The 17,558-nt window shown below is 47.9% G+C and overlaps 2 protein-coding genes across 20 annotated transcripts in view; one reads left to right on the forward strand and one right to left on the reverse strand.

The window, feature by feature from the left end:
* RPS25 (ribosomal protein S25) overlaps positions 1-17,558 on the forward strand; it is a 303,551-nt gene that overhangs the window by 276,244 nt on the left and 9,749 nt on the right. The window lies entirely within an intron of this gene.
* Positions 152-17,558, reverse strand: part of PHLDB1 (pleckstrin homology like domain family B member 1) — a 55,924-nt gene continuing 38,517 nt past the window's right edge. For 7 of the 19 annotated variants that reach the window (XM_060179935.1, XM_060179944.1, XM_060179939.1 and 4 more), the window contains 11 exons: positions 17,332-17,472; positions 15,245-15,385; positions 14,979-15,081; positions 14,462-14,506; positions 13,580-13,874; positions 13,383-13,473; positions 11,683-11,829; positions 6,475-6,591; positions 6,145-6,247; positions 2,360-2,445; positions 152-1,482 (listed from right to left, as the gene is read on the reverse strand). In XM_060179935.1, coding sequence (XP_060035918.1) covers positions 1,342-1,482; positions 2,360-2,445; positions 6,145-6,247; positions 6,475-6,591; positions 11,683-11,829; positions 13,383-13,473; positions 13,580-13,874; positions 14,462-14,506; positions 14,979-15,081; positions 15,245-15,385; positions 17,332-17,472 — 1,410 coding nt within the window. In that variant the 3' untranslated portion in view covers positions 152-1,341. The remainder of the gene's footprint in view (positions 1,483-2,359; positions 2,446-6,144; positions 6,248-6,474; positions 6,592-11,682; positions 11,830-13,382; positions 13,474-13,579; positions 13,875-14,461; positions 14,507-14,978; positions 15,082-15,244; positions 15,386-17,331; positions 17,473-17,558) is intronic. The other 12 variants (XM_060179953.1, XM_060179945.1, XM_060179946.1 and 9 more) reach the window with 4 other exon arrangements.

A 17,558-nucleotide genomic window follows, 5' to 3' on the forward strand; every position in this document is an offset into this window, starting at 1 on the left:
CAAAAAACAAACAAAATGTTCATGCCTGGGGTTCTAAAGCCCCAGATTCAATCCCTAGCACCACCGTAATCCAGGATTGAGCAGTGTTCTGGTTAAAAATTAATAACAATAACAATCCTGCTTTAGATGAAGGTCTAGCCCCACAAACCTAGCCTTTTAAACATACTCCAAATGCTTTATTGTTTTACTGAGACACTTACAAATACTGAAAAACACCCAGCCCAGGCCCAGTAGCAATGGGCCTGGTGCTGGGAAGGAGGGGAGGGAGCGGGGCTTAGTGTTAAGGCGCAAAGGGCTTAGTGTTGAGGCCAGCTGATGGGAGGCCTGCTTCTGCTCTCCATTTTCATTGCCCTAAGAAAAGGCTGGAAGGAGGGCAGTGGACTGCAGGTCCCTCCTCTGCTGCTTCCTCCCCTGCTCAGGCAGTTCCTCAAGGAGCACATGATCAGCTGCCTGACAGAGGCTCCAAAAGAGGGTCCTCCCTCTTCCTCCCCTGGTCTCTAGATCCTTGGGCTTCATCCCTTCTGGGTCTAATAAAGGCACAAGTGGAAGGGAGAGGACTGGATTGGGAGGCGAGCAGGCTGGTCCTGGAGATACCTGCAGGGGAGGGGGGCAGGGAGAAGGTATTCTGTCCTTTCCCCCTAGGGTGAGTTGCCCAAGAACCTGGGCTGGAGAGATGATGGCACATTCCCTTAGCAGGGCCCATGGCTAAGGTGGTGGGCCAAGCCATGGCAGTTAGTGTGTGACCATGGTGAGACGCATAGTGACCATGGTGCTGGAGCTGCAACAAGGGGTTAAGGATGGGGCCTCAAGGGTGACACTCAAGGTCTCTAGCCCTGAAGCAAAATATAAACATGGGGAAAGAACAAGGGAGAGTGAGGTTTGAGAAGTACACTGCCTGAGCTGTCACCCCACTCTAGATGTTACTCTGCTAACCCCCAAGCCTCTGCAAAGGGGACTGAGGCGAGAGGGGATCTTTGGCAGATTCTGGTACCATAACTTGACCTTTACAAATGAGAATGGGCTGGGGAGCACAGGCACAACATCAGAACTGAAGGCCCCAACCCTGGCCCACCAAGCTGGAAGGATTATGTAAGTTCTGGACTCCCAGGAGGCAGCAAAGCCCCCTTCCCACCTTTCATTTCCTGGCTGGTTCTTAAGGGGCTTGAATTCAGAAACTCACAGGATGGAGCTCCTTACAGAACATTACAAAGTCTTGTACAAAAGCCCCAGGCGTGCTCTGCCATTCGATGGCTACTAGGGGGTGTGCCTGGGTGTGAGTCAATCTCCAGGGCTGAGGAGAGCAGCAGGTGGACAGGCTGTGGGTCCAAGTGGCCACACAGGTCAGTTCATGAACTGAGTATAGCCCTCGGCCCCGGTGACAATGACGTCCATCCAGATGCGCATGGCTTCTGCAGAGGGTGCCACCATGTAGTATAGTCGATCGTGGGTCTTCACGCAGAAGGTGAGGGCTGGGTTTGGACTCTGCCAGAGAGGAAGTTCTAATAAGCCTGGGTTCATCTCTGACCCTCAGGAATGCCCTCCTCACCTGTTCCGACTGCCTCCTAGTGTCATGGCGCTCAAGGCTGGTCCTATATATAGGGCCAAGCCTGTCCCCTGCCAGTCAGGGGATACCAGACTGAGTGCTCCCCTTCTCTCACAGAGCTGTCCTTCTGCTGCCACCTACTGCTAGGGAGGGACAGTATCCCTTGGCACCCCAGGAACAAAAGCGAGTGTCTAAAGAACCAGTCACAAAGGGCTGTTACAGTGAGGGCCAGAGTGTCCCCTCAGTGAAAAAGGGACAGAGAGCCAAGCTACAAGGGGGCTGCTGCTCCTTCTGGATGAGCAACCAAGCTCAGTGGGAGGAAGCCGGTGCATTAGGACAAACTCCCTGGACTCAAACATCTTATCAATCCTCCCCATCAGTGCTTATCAATGCCCCCCACTTTTGAGCCACCCCTTTTGCGCTGCCCACCCAATCCTAAAGAGATATCTGCCCATCATGTGGGAGAGGGAAGTATGCCCATGCCCAAGCCCATAGGGATGACTTGCTCTCTTCACCTCCCTCAGGTCTGGGGAGGGAGGGGAGTCAGGGGAAAGTACGGGGTCAGAGGCAGTGGGGGATAGGAGGAGTTAATGTGCAGTAGTTCTGGTTATGGGTAGGTGGGAAGGGGTACCTCAGTCACCATTGTGAAGCTGAAAAACTTCTTCTGGGAAGAGGAGAGGGAAAGATGAACAGAAAGTTTACAAAGAGCGCAGGATTAGGTGTGAGCTCTCAAGAAGGTAAGATGGAGACCTCCTTGGTGCCCAGGGCTCTCCGTGGCCCACCCCAGCCCAAGGTTGTCCCTTCCATGCCCCTCACCTTGGCTGCACTGCGCAGGTGGTCATAATATACCTCTTCGATGGCCTGGAAATATATCACCCCCTTCAGCTTTGTCTCATGTTTATCTGCAAAGGAAACCAGGGCTAGGCTGATGAGGCATTACAGATATGGAGCTGAGAACTGGAGTGACTCCTAAAACTCCAAACACACCCTCATATGGAGCCCTGGAAATATGATCATTGGCTCAGCCTTGCTCAGGACAACAAGGATTTACAATTGAGAGCTCTACCAAGATATTACTTCTCACTATTAGAATGTCAAAACTATTCAAGCACACTGGGTCGGCCATCTGTGGAGAATTAGGTGGTTGAATAAATGACAGACAAGAGTAGAAAAAGGGAAACCCCTCTCTACCAAAATTAGGAAGGTGCTTGCGCTGTGAGTCAGTGATGACACTTAGGAGACTTGAACTTACACATGTGCAAACTGGCAAGATTACATATTGGAGCAGTATTTGTATGGGCAAAAGTTGGAAACAAGCCAGGTAGCCATGGAATGGAGATGGTGAGGATGGCACAATGTGCATGGATGAGATATTGCAGAGCTGCTGAACAGACTAATGTGAGCCAATAGAGCTAAAGATTCAGAATGAAGTCTATAACAGATATCCAGATGCAGAAAGCCCTCCAACAAACCTTAGTAGGAAAACAAGGAATAAGAACAGATGTTTACACTTTCTGTTTATATGCCCCTAAACTCTGGGAAGAGACACAAGAGATTAATAAAAGGGGATACCTGTAGTGAGTGGGAGCATAATTCCCAACTTAAGTATCTTCATGTATTTTGTTTTTTGAACTACATGATTAAACACATCAACTCAGCTTTAATATTTAAGGGAAATGGGAGTTGGGCAGTAAGTAGCACAGCGGGTTAAGCGCAGGTGGTGCAAAGCTCAAGGACCGGCATAAGGATCCCAGTTCAAGCCCCCAGCTCCCCACCTGCAGGGGAGTCGCTTCACAGACAGTGAAGCAGGTCTGCAGGTGTCTCTCTTTCTCTTCCCCTCCTCTCTCCATTTCTCTCTGTCCTATCCAACAATGACGACATCAATAACAACAGCAATAATAACTACAACAATAAAACAAGGGCAACAAAAGGGAAAATAAATAAATATTTAAAAAATTATTTTAAAAAAAAGAAAGAAAAACCATAAGGGAAGCCTAGAGCATCTGGTACCAGAAAGCAGGTGGCAAACTGACAGAAAGGGGTGATTTTTGATGGGGAAAGGAGAGAAAGCGTGCTGTCAAGGGAAAGCACAGAGTTTAGCACAGAGCACAGGACTTGTGTACCTGTGGATGCAGGTATAACCCTCGGCAATTCCATATGCCAGAGCTGAGCAGTGCTCTGGTCTCTTGCTCTTATTATATCTCCTCATAAAAGTACATCGTATTTTTAAATAATAGGAAGGGACGGCAAAAATAGCTCTCTTGGATAGTGTGACGCTTTGCCATAAGCATATCCCAGGTTCAAGTGTGACCACCACTGCAGCAAAGGAAACTCTGGTGCTGTGGCCTCTGCACTCTGTCTTCTGGGACACATGTGTACCATTTCTCATTTATTTTTTCGTCATTGCGGGAGCTTCACCATTCTGAGTCAACTTTTTCTAAATGAAAGACAGAGACAGGAGAAAAGACCATAGCACCAAATTTCCCTCCAAAGTGGAGGGGTCAGACTGAAATCAGAATTGCTCATGTGCCAAAGCAAGTGCACTATCCAGGTGAGCTATTTTGCTAGTCCTAAATTGTATTTATTTTTTTATTGGTTTTTTTTCCTAAATTGTATTTTAAAATTTTTTAAATGTATTTATTTATTTTCCCTTTGGTTGCCCTTGTTTTTTTTTTTTTAATTGTTATTGTAGTTATTATTGTTAGTGTTACTGATGTCGTCATTGTTGGATAGGACAGAGATGGGGAAGACAGAGAGGGGGAGAGAAAGATAAGACACCTGTAGACCTGCTTCACCACCTGTGAAGCGACTCCCCTGCAGGTGGGGAGCCAGGGGCTTGAACCTGGATCCTTACGTCTGTCCTTGTACTTTGCGCCACGTGCACTTAACCCACTACGCTACCGCCTGACTCCCGAGTGAACTTTTTTTAAATATTTATTTATTTTCCCTTTTGTTGCCCTTTTTAATTGTTGTAGTTATTGTTGTTACTGATGTCGCCGTTGTTGGATAGGACAGAGAAATGGAGAGAAGAAGGGAGAGGAAGACAGAGAGGGCGAGAGAAAGATGGACACTTGCAGACCTGCTTCACCACCTGTGAAGCGACTATCCTGCAGGTGGGGAGTGGGGGGCTTGAACTGGGATCCTTACTCCAGTCCTTGCGCTTTGCACCACATGTGCTTAACCCGCTGCGCTACCGCCCAACTCCCCTAAACTGTACTTTTTTTAAAGATTTATTTTATTTCATATGCAGCAGAGTTTCATATGAAAGGAGAAGAGACCTCAATAAAGAAATTAAAAAAAAAACACTGCTAAACAACTATCAATAATAATAAATAAATAGTTCCTTAGTTTTTCTTAACAACAAAAAAATTCATATTTCTTTATGCCTTTAAAAAAAAAAGAAAAAGAAAAGAAAGGAGAAGAGAAAGAAGCCAGAGCGCCACTCCAGCACATGTGGTGTCAGGGATGGAACCAGGAGCCTCAGGTTTGTAAGTAAGTGCTGTGCTCTGTCAGTTGAGCTCTTTCCCCAGCCTCAAATTTTTCACGAAGAGAAAGCACTAGGTATGGTCACCCTCCTTGAGGTACACAGGCTTGAGCACTAACCTGACATATGCCCCCACACCCTCAGCCTCCATACACATCTTCCCTAGTGCTAAGGTGGCGGCAGAGCTAATCCCGCTGCCCACCACTTTTCTGTGGGTCCATCACTGAGGACCTGCTGCCTCCTTAGCTTGGTGAAGGTCACTTACAGGCAGTGCCTCCAGACTTGTCTCACTCACATCCCCCTATCCGCGAGCCATACCAGTCCCAAATTCTGCTTGGCTGGGCAGAGCTTCCCATGTTCCCTTAGGAGTCTTCACACACAATGGGAAGACCTCCAGTCTGTCACTTTCGTAGACTCCTAAGCAATTTTCAGAACCTTTTTCAGGTGTTCCCACAGAATGCATGCTCCTCTAGAGAGGACTTATGCTGAATCTGAACACTCCTTCACCAACTCACAGGGTTATTTCACCCAACATCAACAACTATGTGCTGGCACACAGTAGGTGCTCAATCAGTGTTGAATGAATAGGTCCTGCCTCTCACAGGGATACAGAGGAAGGTCAGAAGACTCTTCTCTCAGGAACCTATAATCCAATGGAAAGAGTATGGCCACAGGCATCTCAGTTGTGACCTTGGGTTGATAGGAATATGAAGTGAGAAAAGAAGTTCAAGTGTTCAGTGTAGTGTCTGGCACCTGTCATCTGTCCCACTCTCGGGGGGGGGGCACAGGAGAGAACAACTGTGTACCACAGAGGTGACATTTGCTACAGGTCCCTGGCAAGCTTCAAGCGAGTAAGCTGTGCTCTCCTTACTAATCACCAGGGTTTAGACAGTGCCTGGGACGTATCAGATGCTGAGTAATAATGCCAAGCGAGTGAATGAAAAACAAACAAAAGGAGGTGATGCAGGTACATGATACATTTTCAGGGAGAGGAGGACAAGACCCTGCCCAGGCCCCAGGCTCTTCACTTGGAGCTTGGCGTCTCTCTAGAAGGCCAGGTGTTAGGGATGACAGAGCCCAAGAGATCCAGTTATGGGCTAGTCTCGTGGGAACTCACCCACATAATAGGAAAGGGTGCGCTTGAGCCGGTCGAAGACAAACCAGCGCTTCTTCCACGATTTGATCTTGCCGCCCATCTTGACCAAGTAGCCTCGGCAGACCTGATGAGAGACAGGCGTGAGGAAGGGCCTCAAAGCATAGTCCGTAAACTTTTCTTTCCTGAGCAGCCCTTGAGTGCCATCACCTGGGCCTGTTTACATGGGGGTTTCATGGGGTATTAGGGAAGGAATTGGCAAACGCTAGAAGAAGAAGGGAAGGAATTGAGGCGGCTATTCTAGAGACAAAAGGTGCTTCTGATCGTGAGGTTCCCCCACCCCCACCCCTATACCTTGCTGCTGAGCACCACATGCAGACAGGTATCAACCCCGTGGCCTGATGACTCAATGTGGGTCTTCAGATCGAAGTCCTCCTTCCGGATTGGCAGGTAGCGGGTCAGGGGTCGTGCCTGGGGGCAGAGGGCAGAATGAGCAGTCTCCTCTCTCCCCCAGTGGCTCCCCTGACTAGGCTTCTTGACAAGTCCCTCGTCAAAAAAAAAAAAAAAAAAGCACAGGGTTAGGGAGATAGCTCAGCAGTAGAGCACAGAAGGGGTGTGCCTAAGGCCCCAGGTTTGGACACCAGCACCACATATGCCTGTCTTCACATGTCACCATTCCCACAGGTGTCACCCTGGTCTCACACAACTGATGGCAAGAACAGAGACCCAGCATGCCTGTGCTTATTCTCCCCCCACCTGGGAAAACTACTGAATGGGTCTCTGCCTCATTTTCTCCACCTGTGATTAAGACACAGTCATTCCTATTTTGTTCCTGACCATCCTCTTCCTTGTGGACTGATTTAACGCAAGAGGGGAGTCAGGTGGTAGCGCAGCCGGTTACGTGCACAGGGCGCGAAGTGCAAGGACTGTTGTAAGGATCCCGGTTCGAGCCCCTGGCTCCCCACCTGCAGGGGAGTTCGTGTCACAGGCAGTGAAGCAGGTCTGCAGGTGTCTGTCTTTCTCTCCCCCCTCTATCTTCCTCTCCTCTCTCCATTTCTCTCTGTCCTATTCAACAACGATGACATCAATAACAATAATAACTACAACAATAAAACAAGGGCCACAAAAAGGAAAATAAACAAGTATTTAAAAAAATGTTTTAAAAAAAGAATAACGCAAGAGGTCAAATATGAACATGCTCTGGAAAGAAGAGTCCGGTAGGTACTGGACCAAGGAGATAATTCAGCATTATAGCACAGGATTTGATGCCTGCCCAGGGCTCCTAGGATCAGCCCCTGGCACTGCCATATGCCAGAGCTGAGCAGTGCCCTGGCCTCTCTCCCCACCTCCTAGAAAATAAATAAATAAATAAATATCTAAAAAGAAAGAAATAGGGGGTAGATGGTGGCACACCTGGCTGAGAGCACATGCTATGATGCTCAAGGACCTGGTTCAAGCCCCCAGTCCCCACCACCTGCAGGGATAAGGTTTTTCAAGTGATGAAGCAGTGTTGCAGTTGCCTCTCTCTCTCTCTCTCTTTCTCTCTCTCTCCCCCTCTCTATCACCCATTTCCCTCTCAATTTCTGGCTGTCTCTATCCAATAAATAAAAAGCATAGGGGCTGGGCAGATTCACACCTGGTTGAGCGCACATGTAGCAATGAGCAAGAACCCAGGTTCAAGCCCCCGGTCCCCACCTGCAGAGGGAAAGCTTTGTGAGTGAAGCAGAGCTGCAGGTATCTCTCTGTCTCTCTTCCTCTCTATATCTCCCTTCCCTTTTGATTTCTTTTTTTTTTAATTTACTTATTTATTTAATGGATAGTGACAGAGATAAATTGAGAGGAGGAGATAGTGAGGGAGAGAGACAGAGAGACACCTGCAGCCCTGCTCCACCACTTGTGAAGCTTTCTCCCTGCAGCTGGGGACCAGGAGCTTGAACCTGCATCTTTGCGTACTGTGATGTGTGCACTTAACCAGGTGCACCACTGCCTGGCCCCCCTTCTTGATTTCTGACTGTCTGTATCCAATAAATAAATAAAGAAAATAAAAAATGTTTTAAGATAATTTTTTTTTTAATTTAAAAGAAGGAAAGAAAGAACCTAATAGGAAATCTGGTCTCTGACTTCCAGTAGAACTTAACTTGGGTCACATCCTTTTTCTGGGCCTCAGTTTCCTTGTATATAAGACAAGGCTCTTATATGAGATAATCACTAAACTCCCTCAAAAGTTCTGATACTGAGAGCCGGGCAGTAGCATACCAAGTTAAGTGCACATAGTGCAAGATGCAAGGAACCCAGTTTGAGCCCCCTGGGGGAGAGGGGAGGGTGGCTTTGCAAACACTGAAGCAAGTTCGTAGGTGTCTATCTTTCTCTCCTCCTCTCTGTCTTCTCCTTTCTCAATTTCTTTGTCCTATCCAACAACAGCAGCAGCAGAACAAAAACAATGGAAAAAAGACACCTGCCAAGAGCAATGGATTCATAATGCAGGCACTGAGCCCCAGCGATAACCCTAGAGGCAAAAGAAAAAAAAATTTTGATACTAACTAGAATTCAGTCAACTGAAATTTGTTCTACTTTTTATCTGAGACCAATAGAATGACAAGAAAAGGAAACATCATAATCTGCTGTCATCGTAAAAGCTTCACTGCTGCTCTGGGCTGACTTAATCAGATATATAAAAGAAAATACAGGTGGGGGTAGATAGCATAGTGGTTATGCAAAGAGACTCTCATGCCTGAGGCTCCAAAGTCCCAGGTTCAATCTCCCTCCTGCACCACCATAAGCCACAGCTGAGCAGTGCTCTGGTTAAAAAAAAAAAAAGGACAAGACATCACAGTGCAGTGGAGGCAGGACACTAACCAGGGTCACACGCATGGCAAAGCAGGTACCCTTCTAGGTGAGTTATCTTGCTGGTCCCATATATTTTTTCAAAGATTTATTTATTTTAAAGATTTGTTTATTATTTATTAATGAGGGAAAGAATCAGAGTATCATTCTTTTTTTTTTAATATTTATTTTATTTATTTATTCCCTTTTGTTGCCCTTGTTATTTTATTGTTGTAGTTATTATTGTTGTTGTCGTTGTTGGATAGGACAGAGAAAAATGGAGAGAGGGAGGGGAAGACAGACACCTGCAGACCTGCTTCACCGCCTGTGAAGTGACTCCCCTGCAGGTGGCGAGCCGGGGGCTCGAACCGGGATCCTTACGCCGGTCCTTGTGCTTTGCGCCACCTGCGCTTAGCTCACTGCGCTACCATCTGACTCCCACATTTTTTAAGAGTTCTACACTTTATCTACTGTGCTCCCCCTCCCTTCTCAGGCCATTTTATTTATTTATTGACATGAGAGAGAGAAAGAAACAGAATAGAACCAGAGCATCACTCTGGCACAATCAATGTCAAGGATTGAACCTAAATTCAATGTTCCAATTCCAAATCAAGTGTTCCAACCACATGCCATCTCCTGGGCCACCGTATATATAGTTTTTCTTAAATACAACCTCCAGGAGGTGCTTTAAAGATAGGTGGACTCCACCCACCTCCCAGACTGGTGATCACCAAAGCATTGCCTAAGACCCAGGAGAAGGGGCTAACGGAGAGAGACCAAAGTGATCACTGTCTGCAACAGGAAAGAGGAATATGCATTTAACAAAGATTCCAAGCATGGGGCCAGGTGGTGACACACCCAGTTGAGCGCACACATTACTATATGCAAGGGCCCAGGTTCAAACCCCTGGTCCCTACCTAAAAGGGGGAAGCTTCACTCATGGTGAGGCACTGTTGTCTTGTTCTCTCCCTCTCCTTCCACCTACCCTCTCAATTTCTCTCTGTCTCATCAAAAGGAAAAAATAAAGGGAAAAATGGTTACCACAAACAATGGATTCATAGTATAGGCACCAAGCTCAAGCAATAACCCTGGTGGCTGAAAAATAAGATAAAGTTGTAAAAACACAGAAACAAAGCTCAGTTTCTGGTTATTTTTTAATTCCCAAGCCCAATCTGGGTAGGTTTATGAGTTGCTGTTGTTATGGAATCTCTGCTGTTACATACCAGAAAATCCCAATCATTGGTCACTGCTGGGAGTTGACATCCTGGGACTCCCACCCCTTGAGACCCGAAGGAAAGGGACAGACTATCTGAATCCCACAGTTTTTTATGGGGTGCCAGGACTAAGGACCAGAGAAATTGATCTCTTTCTCTCCCCATCTTAATTCCCTCCCCTCAATTGTTCTGCTCAAGTATCCTGTATAAGGAAAAAGCTCAGTGCTGTTTATTGTGTACAGATGGGCGTCTGTTCCAAGGTGGGATTAGTATGTTTGTCTCTTGAAGATGTAAACCAAAAGTTATAGAAAGGACATCTTCTGGTGGTGGAAGCAGAGTAAAGGGCCTGGACATCCATGCAACAATGCAGGAGAGCACCACAGGGGAGGGTGGGGCAGCATAGACCCACTGGGCAGGAATGAAGCTCTCAAGAGAGGCCAACGCCAGCCACTTGGATTCTTGTTTTCTGTTTTTAAGATTTATTTTAGGGCCAGAAAGGCAGCATAATGCTTATACAAAAGGCTTTCATGCCTAAAGCTCCAAGGCCCCAGGTTCATAAGCCAGAGCTGAGCAATATTCTGATTGGTCAGTCAGTCTCCCTCTCTCTCTCTCTCTCTCTTTCCGTCCATTGTTCTCTATGTGTCGCTCATTAAAATAAAATAAAAATGGGGGCCAGGTGGTGGCACACTTGGTTGAGCGCACATGTTACAATGCACCAAGGACCCGGGTTTGAGTCCCTGGTCCCCACCAGCAGGGGAAAAGCTTTGCAAGTGGTGAAGCTGTGCTGCAGGTGTCTCTCTGTCTCTCTCCCTCTCTATAATCCCCTTGCTCTCAATTTCTGGCTGTCTCTATTCAATAAATAAAAGCTAATAAAATATTTTTAAATAAATAAATGTAAATAAATAGTTTTTTTAAAAGATTGATTTTTAAGAGACAGCTCACTGGGTAAGGCCTTGCCATGTGTATATAAAAGGTCCAGATTTTGAGTTCCAGCAACACATAGGAACACATGGTACTAGGAGACATTCTAGTATATCTTCCTCTTTTTCTCTTATCTAAATGAAAAAAAAAAAAAAAGTTGGCCCAGGAGAGGTAAAAATCCAAGGTTCAAAAAAGAGAAGCCAGAGCCCCACTCGGGAACATGGGGCTCCAGGGATAGAACCAGAAGCCCAAGGTATTCAAGTCCTATACTCTATCACTTGAGCTATTTCTCCAGTAATATCAGATTCTTCACGCTTAGTCCAATCTCTGGGAAACTTAGCCATATCCTCTTCTTTGATTCTGGGCATCTGCAAAGTGACTGACACCCATAACCCACTACCCACCCTAACACACACATGTTTGAATAACTGAGTTCCATGGGGTCTGTTTCTTGGGCCAAATGCATCCTATGCAAAATTTCTGCAGTCTGTGGCAATCTTTTCTCAAACTGAACAGGTTTTACATTTGGGGAGAGGGGTACCCTAAGGTATTCTCACATCTCTAATCTCCACCACCCAACCTCAAGCCAATCTACCCCACTGACCTGGGAAAATTGCTTCTCCCGCATCTTGACCTCCTTCTCCACCAGTTGCTGCCTCCTGGCACTCTCGCTCTGCAGCCTCCGTTCCACCTGCTCCCGCCTCCTGCGCTCTTCTTCCAGAGCTTGTCTCCGCAGCTCTATTTCACGCTCCTGCCCCCAATGCCCAAGCCAAGGGTAAGTCTTAAGGCTGCCCTCTGAGCCTGCCCCTTGCCAGCTTTCCTCATGTCAGGTTAGAGTCCCAGGAATCAGAGGGCTACCTGACCCAAGGAAGCATCATGCTCCAAGCCCACCCTCTCCAGAAACCTTGTTGGTGCTATTGAAGATGTTTTCAAGTGAGACCAGCCTGGTTTCAGCCTTGGCTCTGCCACCACTGTGAGATCTGTGACCCTAATAAAAATCACTTAAACTCTCCAAGTCTCTGTTGCCTCATCTGTTTAACAGGGCTATGAGTGCTACTTCAAAGACTAAGTTGACAATTAAATGAGATACTGTATGTAAATGCTGACTGCAGCACAAAGGAAGCAGTCATTAAATAAATGGGGGGGGTCTTATGATTTTCATCTGAATTTCTACAACAGCTTTTTTGGACAACTAATATATTCAGTAGTCACTCCCTAATCACAAAGGTCCTTTGAAACGCCAAATTAGAAACACCTGTAGTTGAATTTCAAATTTTATGGAGGGAATGAACTTAGGGAAGCCCTGATTAAAAAAAAAAAACAGATTCTAAAAGTCATTAAAAGAATGAAGCACAGAGCATGCTAGTGGTGTTTTGATGATTTCAGGCTTCTCAATCTCTTTCTCTTTTTGTCTCCAGGGTTATTGCTGGGGCTTGGTGCTGGCACTTTAAATCCACTGCTCCTGGCAGCCAATTTTTTCCATTTTATTAGTTAGGACAGAGAAATTAAGAGCGAAGGGGAAGACAGAAAGGAAGAGAGAAAAACAGACACCCCCTGCAGGTGAGGAGCCAGGGGGTTCAAACACAGATCCTTGCGACAGTCCTTGCACTTAATATTATGTGTGCTTAACTGGGTGTGCCACTGCTCGGCCCCCTGTGACTTCTCCCCAGTACAAAACAACAGAATCTCCTTCCTCTCCATTTGCTAAGAGATGTGGTGCTATACTTCAAAATAAATTTTAAAAAATGTAAGTCTCACTTCTTGAGTCCCACCCTCATCTCCAGAGTGCAGATGATGGAGACCCAACAGCTTCTGCAAGTTCTAACCTCCTCCCTAGACACGGGTTTTTTTCCATTTGGTTGTGATCAGGATTAACCGCTGATTTCCCTGTGCTGTGCCCCAACTCCAGGCCCAGGTACAGGAAATTGAATTTCCTTCTCCTCGTCCTCCAGTTACCACCTCTGCTCAGGCTTGGCCAGCTACCATCTCTTCTGTCCCTCAACTCTCAGTTCCTGCTTTCCCTAATCATGTCCAAGGAGAAGGACCTGCCACTAGGCAGGTAGCCAGGAATCAAAATTCCTGTGGTGGTCCAAACTTCTACACAGCAAGAACACAGGAAATGTATATAGGGGAACAAATGGTGGCTCTTTCCCTTAGTGAGACTATAATCCCTAGCCCCCACTTAAGAAACATAAATTTTTAAAATTCTTGGTTCCTCAATGGAATGCTGCAAGAATGTGAGTAAGAGAGCCTGGGGGCGGATCAAAAGCTCATGGCAGGCAGAAGGGTCCTGGTCAACCTCACCCTGGATTCCATGAGCCGGCTCTTTTCCGCATGGGCTTCTTTCAGCATCTTCTCCATCTCCTCGATCTTGCCCCCATCCAGGCCACTGGTGCTAGGGAAGGGGTGTGCATGTGTGTGTCAGGGACCAAGGAAGTATCTGGGACCTAGTGAGGTAGGGCAGAGCCAGCTTCCTGGGCCAGGTGGGCACAGGTAGGTACCTGGACATGTTGTCAGGGGAGCAGGCTGAATGGGCCCCTGTGGAGATGCTGGTCTCCATGCTGTCAGAGCTCTCCAGGCTCAGTGTGTCATAGGCATGCTCACCCTCCTCCCCACGCTCCCGCCCAGCGGGTAGGTGGTGCAGGATGGAGTGGTGCATAAGTGGAGGGAAGCCTGAGGGGCCTGCTGAGAAGGGAGCTGCACCATGCAGGGCATCCCACTGGCACTGTGCCTCAGCTGCTGCTTTCTGTTTCAACTCCGCCAGTCGCCGCCGCTGCTCCTCAATCACCTGCTGTCCTATAAGGGGGTGGGGGAGTCACAGCAGGCACAGGGGGGCAGGACACTGGCAGCACACACAGAGGAAGCAAGCAGGGAGATTTAACGTGGGGCAGCTCCCCAATAGCTGCCTTGAAGCCTCTGAAGCTTCAGGACTGCCTGTGCAGCTGACCAAAGACACACCGCCCTGCTTCAGTACAGCACATACAACACCCAGCCAGCCTAGGTCATGTTCTGGCAGTACAATGGACAAGTGGCTCCAGCTAACAACCCAGGTCTGACAGGTGGGCAGGACCCATGCACCCACCCAGCTTGCTAGAGATAAAAGAGAGGTAGGTGGAGCCCCAAGAAAAGCTGAGGTATGTGAGAAGACTCGGCTGCGATGCAGAAGCAAGGATAGCAGCAACAACAGCAGGAAAGGAGGAAGGGGAGACAAGAAGGAGCACAGCAGAAGCAGGAGGGAGCTCAGCTCATGACCAGCCAGACACCCCACCCAGCTCAGCCTAGGAGCCTGCCTGCAGGTAGGGTGGTCTGGGCAGGTAGATCATGCGGATGCCCAGGCAGGGGCAGCCTGGCCAAAGCAACGCTCTCAATGACCAACGCTCTACCTGCTGGGTCGTCGGTTGGGAGGGGCTCGGCGGGAACCGACTCGACTGGTGTAGAGGGAACCCCAGGCAGAGGGTAGGGTAGAGAGACACAGAGGAAATGAGAGGAGAGAGAGGCACAGGCATGGACTTTCAAAACAACCAAAGGGAATTAAAGCAATGAGGACTTCTGGGCTCCAAGAGCCAACATGTACTGGAGGTTATCAAGTCCATCCCCTGCCTCTAGAAAGGACAATGTCTATGCCTACTCAGTCATCACTACTTAGAAAGTATTTCTCCTATTCACTAGACTCCCTGTGAAAGACTTCTCAGCCCTAAGAGCCCTTAGTCCCTTGTTCTTGGTCTTTTGATAAATATCCGGAGAGCTCTTCTTTAAATATCTGAATTAGACCCTTTCTGCTACAATTATAGGAAAGACATCTAGTCAGAGGTGTTGGGCGGGGATGAGTAAAGGAGGAGGAGTGCGGCAGATTTTCGGGGTCCTCTAGGAAGTCAGGTGGGCTATCATTGTACTACTTACCCTTCTGTTGCAGGGCCAGTTGGCGTTTGGCCTCAATGTCCTGTAGTGTGGCAGCCAGGTTGCGGGGTAGGCTGCCGGTGCAATTCTGGGGAAGTAGAGTGCTCTGTGGAGGAAGATAAAGAAAGCACAGGGACACAAGATTCAGAAGATGCCCTCCCCCCCCCAAGATCCTCAAGGGTCACTGTGGTCTCTCTCTAGTGTAGGAATCTCCACCCTTCCGTCACTCTCACCCCACCACACACACATTTCACCCACTATCCTCAGACCTTTGGGGAGGGACTCCGACCCAGGGTCGCCACACTGAGCTGGGAAGAGGAGGAGGAAGAGCCCGAAGAAGAGGGTAGGGGCCCGCTGCGGGTCCGGGGCAGGGGGCTAGTGGCCTCACCATCCACCTTGGAACGGTAAACCTGGAGGGAATAGAGATATCACTGGTCATCACTCTATGTCACCTGTGCTGGCTGTGACCTGAGGTTTTGCCCTGGAACCAAGCCTCTGTCTCTAGCTGATGACAGCATTCAATTTCTGGGGGCAGATACTAGTGACAGTTGCAGAGGTTCCTTTTGAGGCTGTTCTTCCTTATGCCAAGCCTTGGTCCAACTCCACACTTTAGAAAAGACTTCTAGGGACCAGTGGTGGTATACCTGTTTGAGCGCACGTGTTACAGTGCACAAGGTCCCAGGTTCAAGCCCCTGGTCCCCATCTGCAGGGGAAAGCTTCAGGAGTAATGAAGCAGTGCTGCAGATGTCTCTCTATCTTTCCCTTCCTCTCAATTTCTGGCTGTCTCTAGCCAATAAATAAAGATAAATTTTTAAAGATTTAAAAAAATTTATTTATGACAAAGATAGGAGAGAGAAAGAACCAGACATCACTCTGGTACATGTGCTGCTGGGGACTGAACTCAGGACCTCATGCTTGAGAGTTCTATGCTTTATCCACTGTGCCACCTCCTGGACCACTTTTTTTTTTTAAAGACTTTTTTTTTAATAAAGATAATTTTAAAAAATAACAAAAAAGGGGTCGGGTGGTAGTGCAGCAGGCTAAGTGCATGTGGTGAAGTGCAAGGACTGACGTAAGGATCCGGGTTCAAGCCCCTGACTCCCCACATGCAGGGGAGTCGCTTCACAGGCAGTGAAGCAGGTCTGCAGGTGTCTATCTTTCTCTCCCCTTCTTCCCCTCCTCTCTCCATTTCTCTCTGTCCTATCCAACAACAACAACATCAATAACAACAATAATAACCACAACGATAAAACAACAAGGGTAACAAAAGGGGAAAAAAAATTTTAAAAAGCCCCCAGCCCCCACCTGCAGGGGGGAAAGCTTCATGAGTGGTGAAGCAGGGCTGCAGGTGTCTCTCTATCTCTCTCCTTCTCTATCACCCTTCCCTTTTAATTCCTGGCTGTCTTTAGCTAATAAATAAATAAATAAATATAATAAAATTTAAAAAAGAAAGAAAAGATTTCTAAATCAGCCTGTGAGGAGTTCACATGGACTGGGTTCCCTCTGGTACCAGGCCTGCCAGTAATAGGCAATGTGGGTTTGAGCCATGCACCTCCCCACTCTGCAAAAGGAGGGGATAAGACTTGACTCAACCTCTTCTCAAAGCACTAATAACAGTGAACACAGTCTTTGGAATCAAGAACACTGATTCTCAGCCAAGTTGTGTACATTTGGGAAGACTCTTTATCTTCTTATCTTCTGGTAGGGGGCCGTGTTTAATCTACAAATTGAGCCTTAACACTATCTACCTTGAAGTTTTTAGTGATGATTAAATGAAGCAAAACAAAAATTTCTAGGTGGCAAGGCACAAAGCAGAGTGCCACATGTTACAATAATCAAATTCCTCTCAACAGGAACTGGTATTTTGGCTGACAGTCTCCATGGGGTCACCTCTTCACTCAGGAAGGAATCTGGAGTGATGGCCTCCCAGGCACTGATAGGTGAAACTAGGGGAGGAGACCATCCATGTTTATTTTCCCCACTTCCACGATCTAAGTTTGCTGCAGGGCATGCCCATAATGGCAGCTGCCAAACACAGAACAGACCCACAGTCTGACCCAAATGAGGCACCAGATTCCAGCCTGGAAATTGCTCCAGAAGCATATCTAGTAGTCAGCCATGCCACCCTGCACTCACTCAGGGTGATAGCCATGATGATAGTCCACATGGTCTCCTAAGGGGCCCCTCTGGCTCCCCAAAGTGCCAGGAATCTCTCTGTGGGGAGACTCTGGCTGCTCTCTGCCCTGACTAGACTGACCGACCCCCCCCCCAACTCAGGTGGCATTTTGTGGTGGATGGACTCACAGGAGACACCTAAAGCAGAGGAGCAGGGATGAGCAGTAAAGGAGGGGGTTACCTGCAGCTGACGGGAAGCTTTGGCAGGTAGAGGTGGGGGGGAGCAGCGAGGGGAAGCTGCACCAGGGCCAGTCCCCAGCCCGGCCATCAGTTCCTGGTACCACTGTTCTAAGTCTACAGCAGGGAGTAGCAGCTTCTCCATCTGGAGTGGGGCATGGGGAAGACAAGGTCCAGGAGGGAAGGATGGAAAGGAAAGATGAGGAAATTTGAGGGGCAAGTGTAAGGGGG

Source organism: Erinaceus europaeus, chromosome 20, assembly GCF_950295315.1.
Source record: "Erinaceus europaeus chromosome 20, mEriEur2.1, whole genome shotgun sequence".
NCBI lineage: Eukaryota > Metazoa > Chordata > Mammalia > Eulipotyphla > Erinaceidae > Erinaceus > Erinaceus europaeus.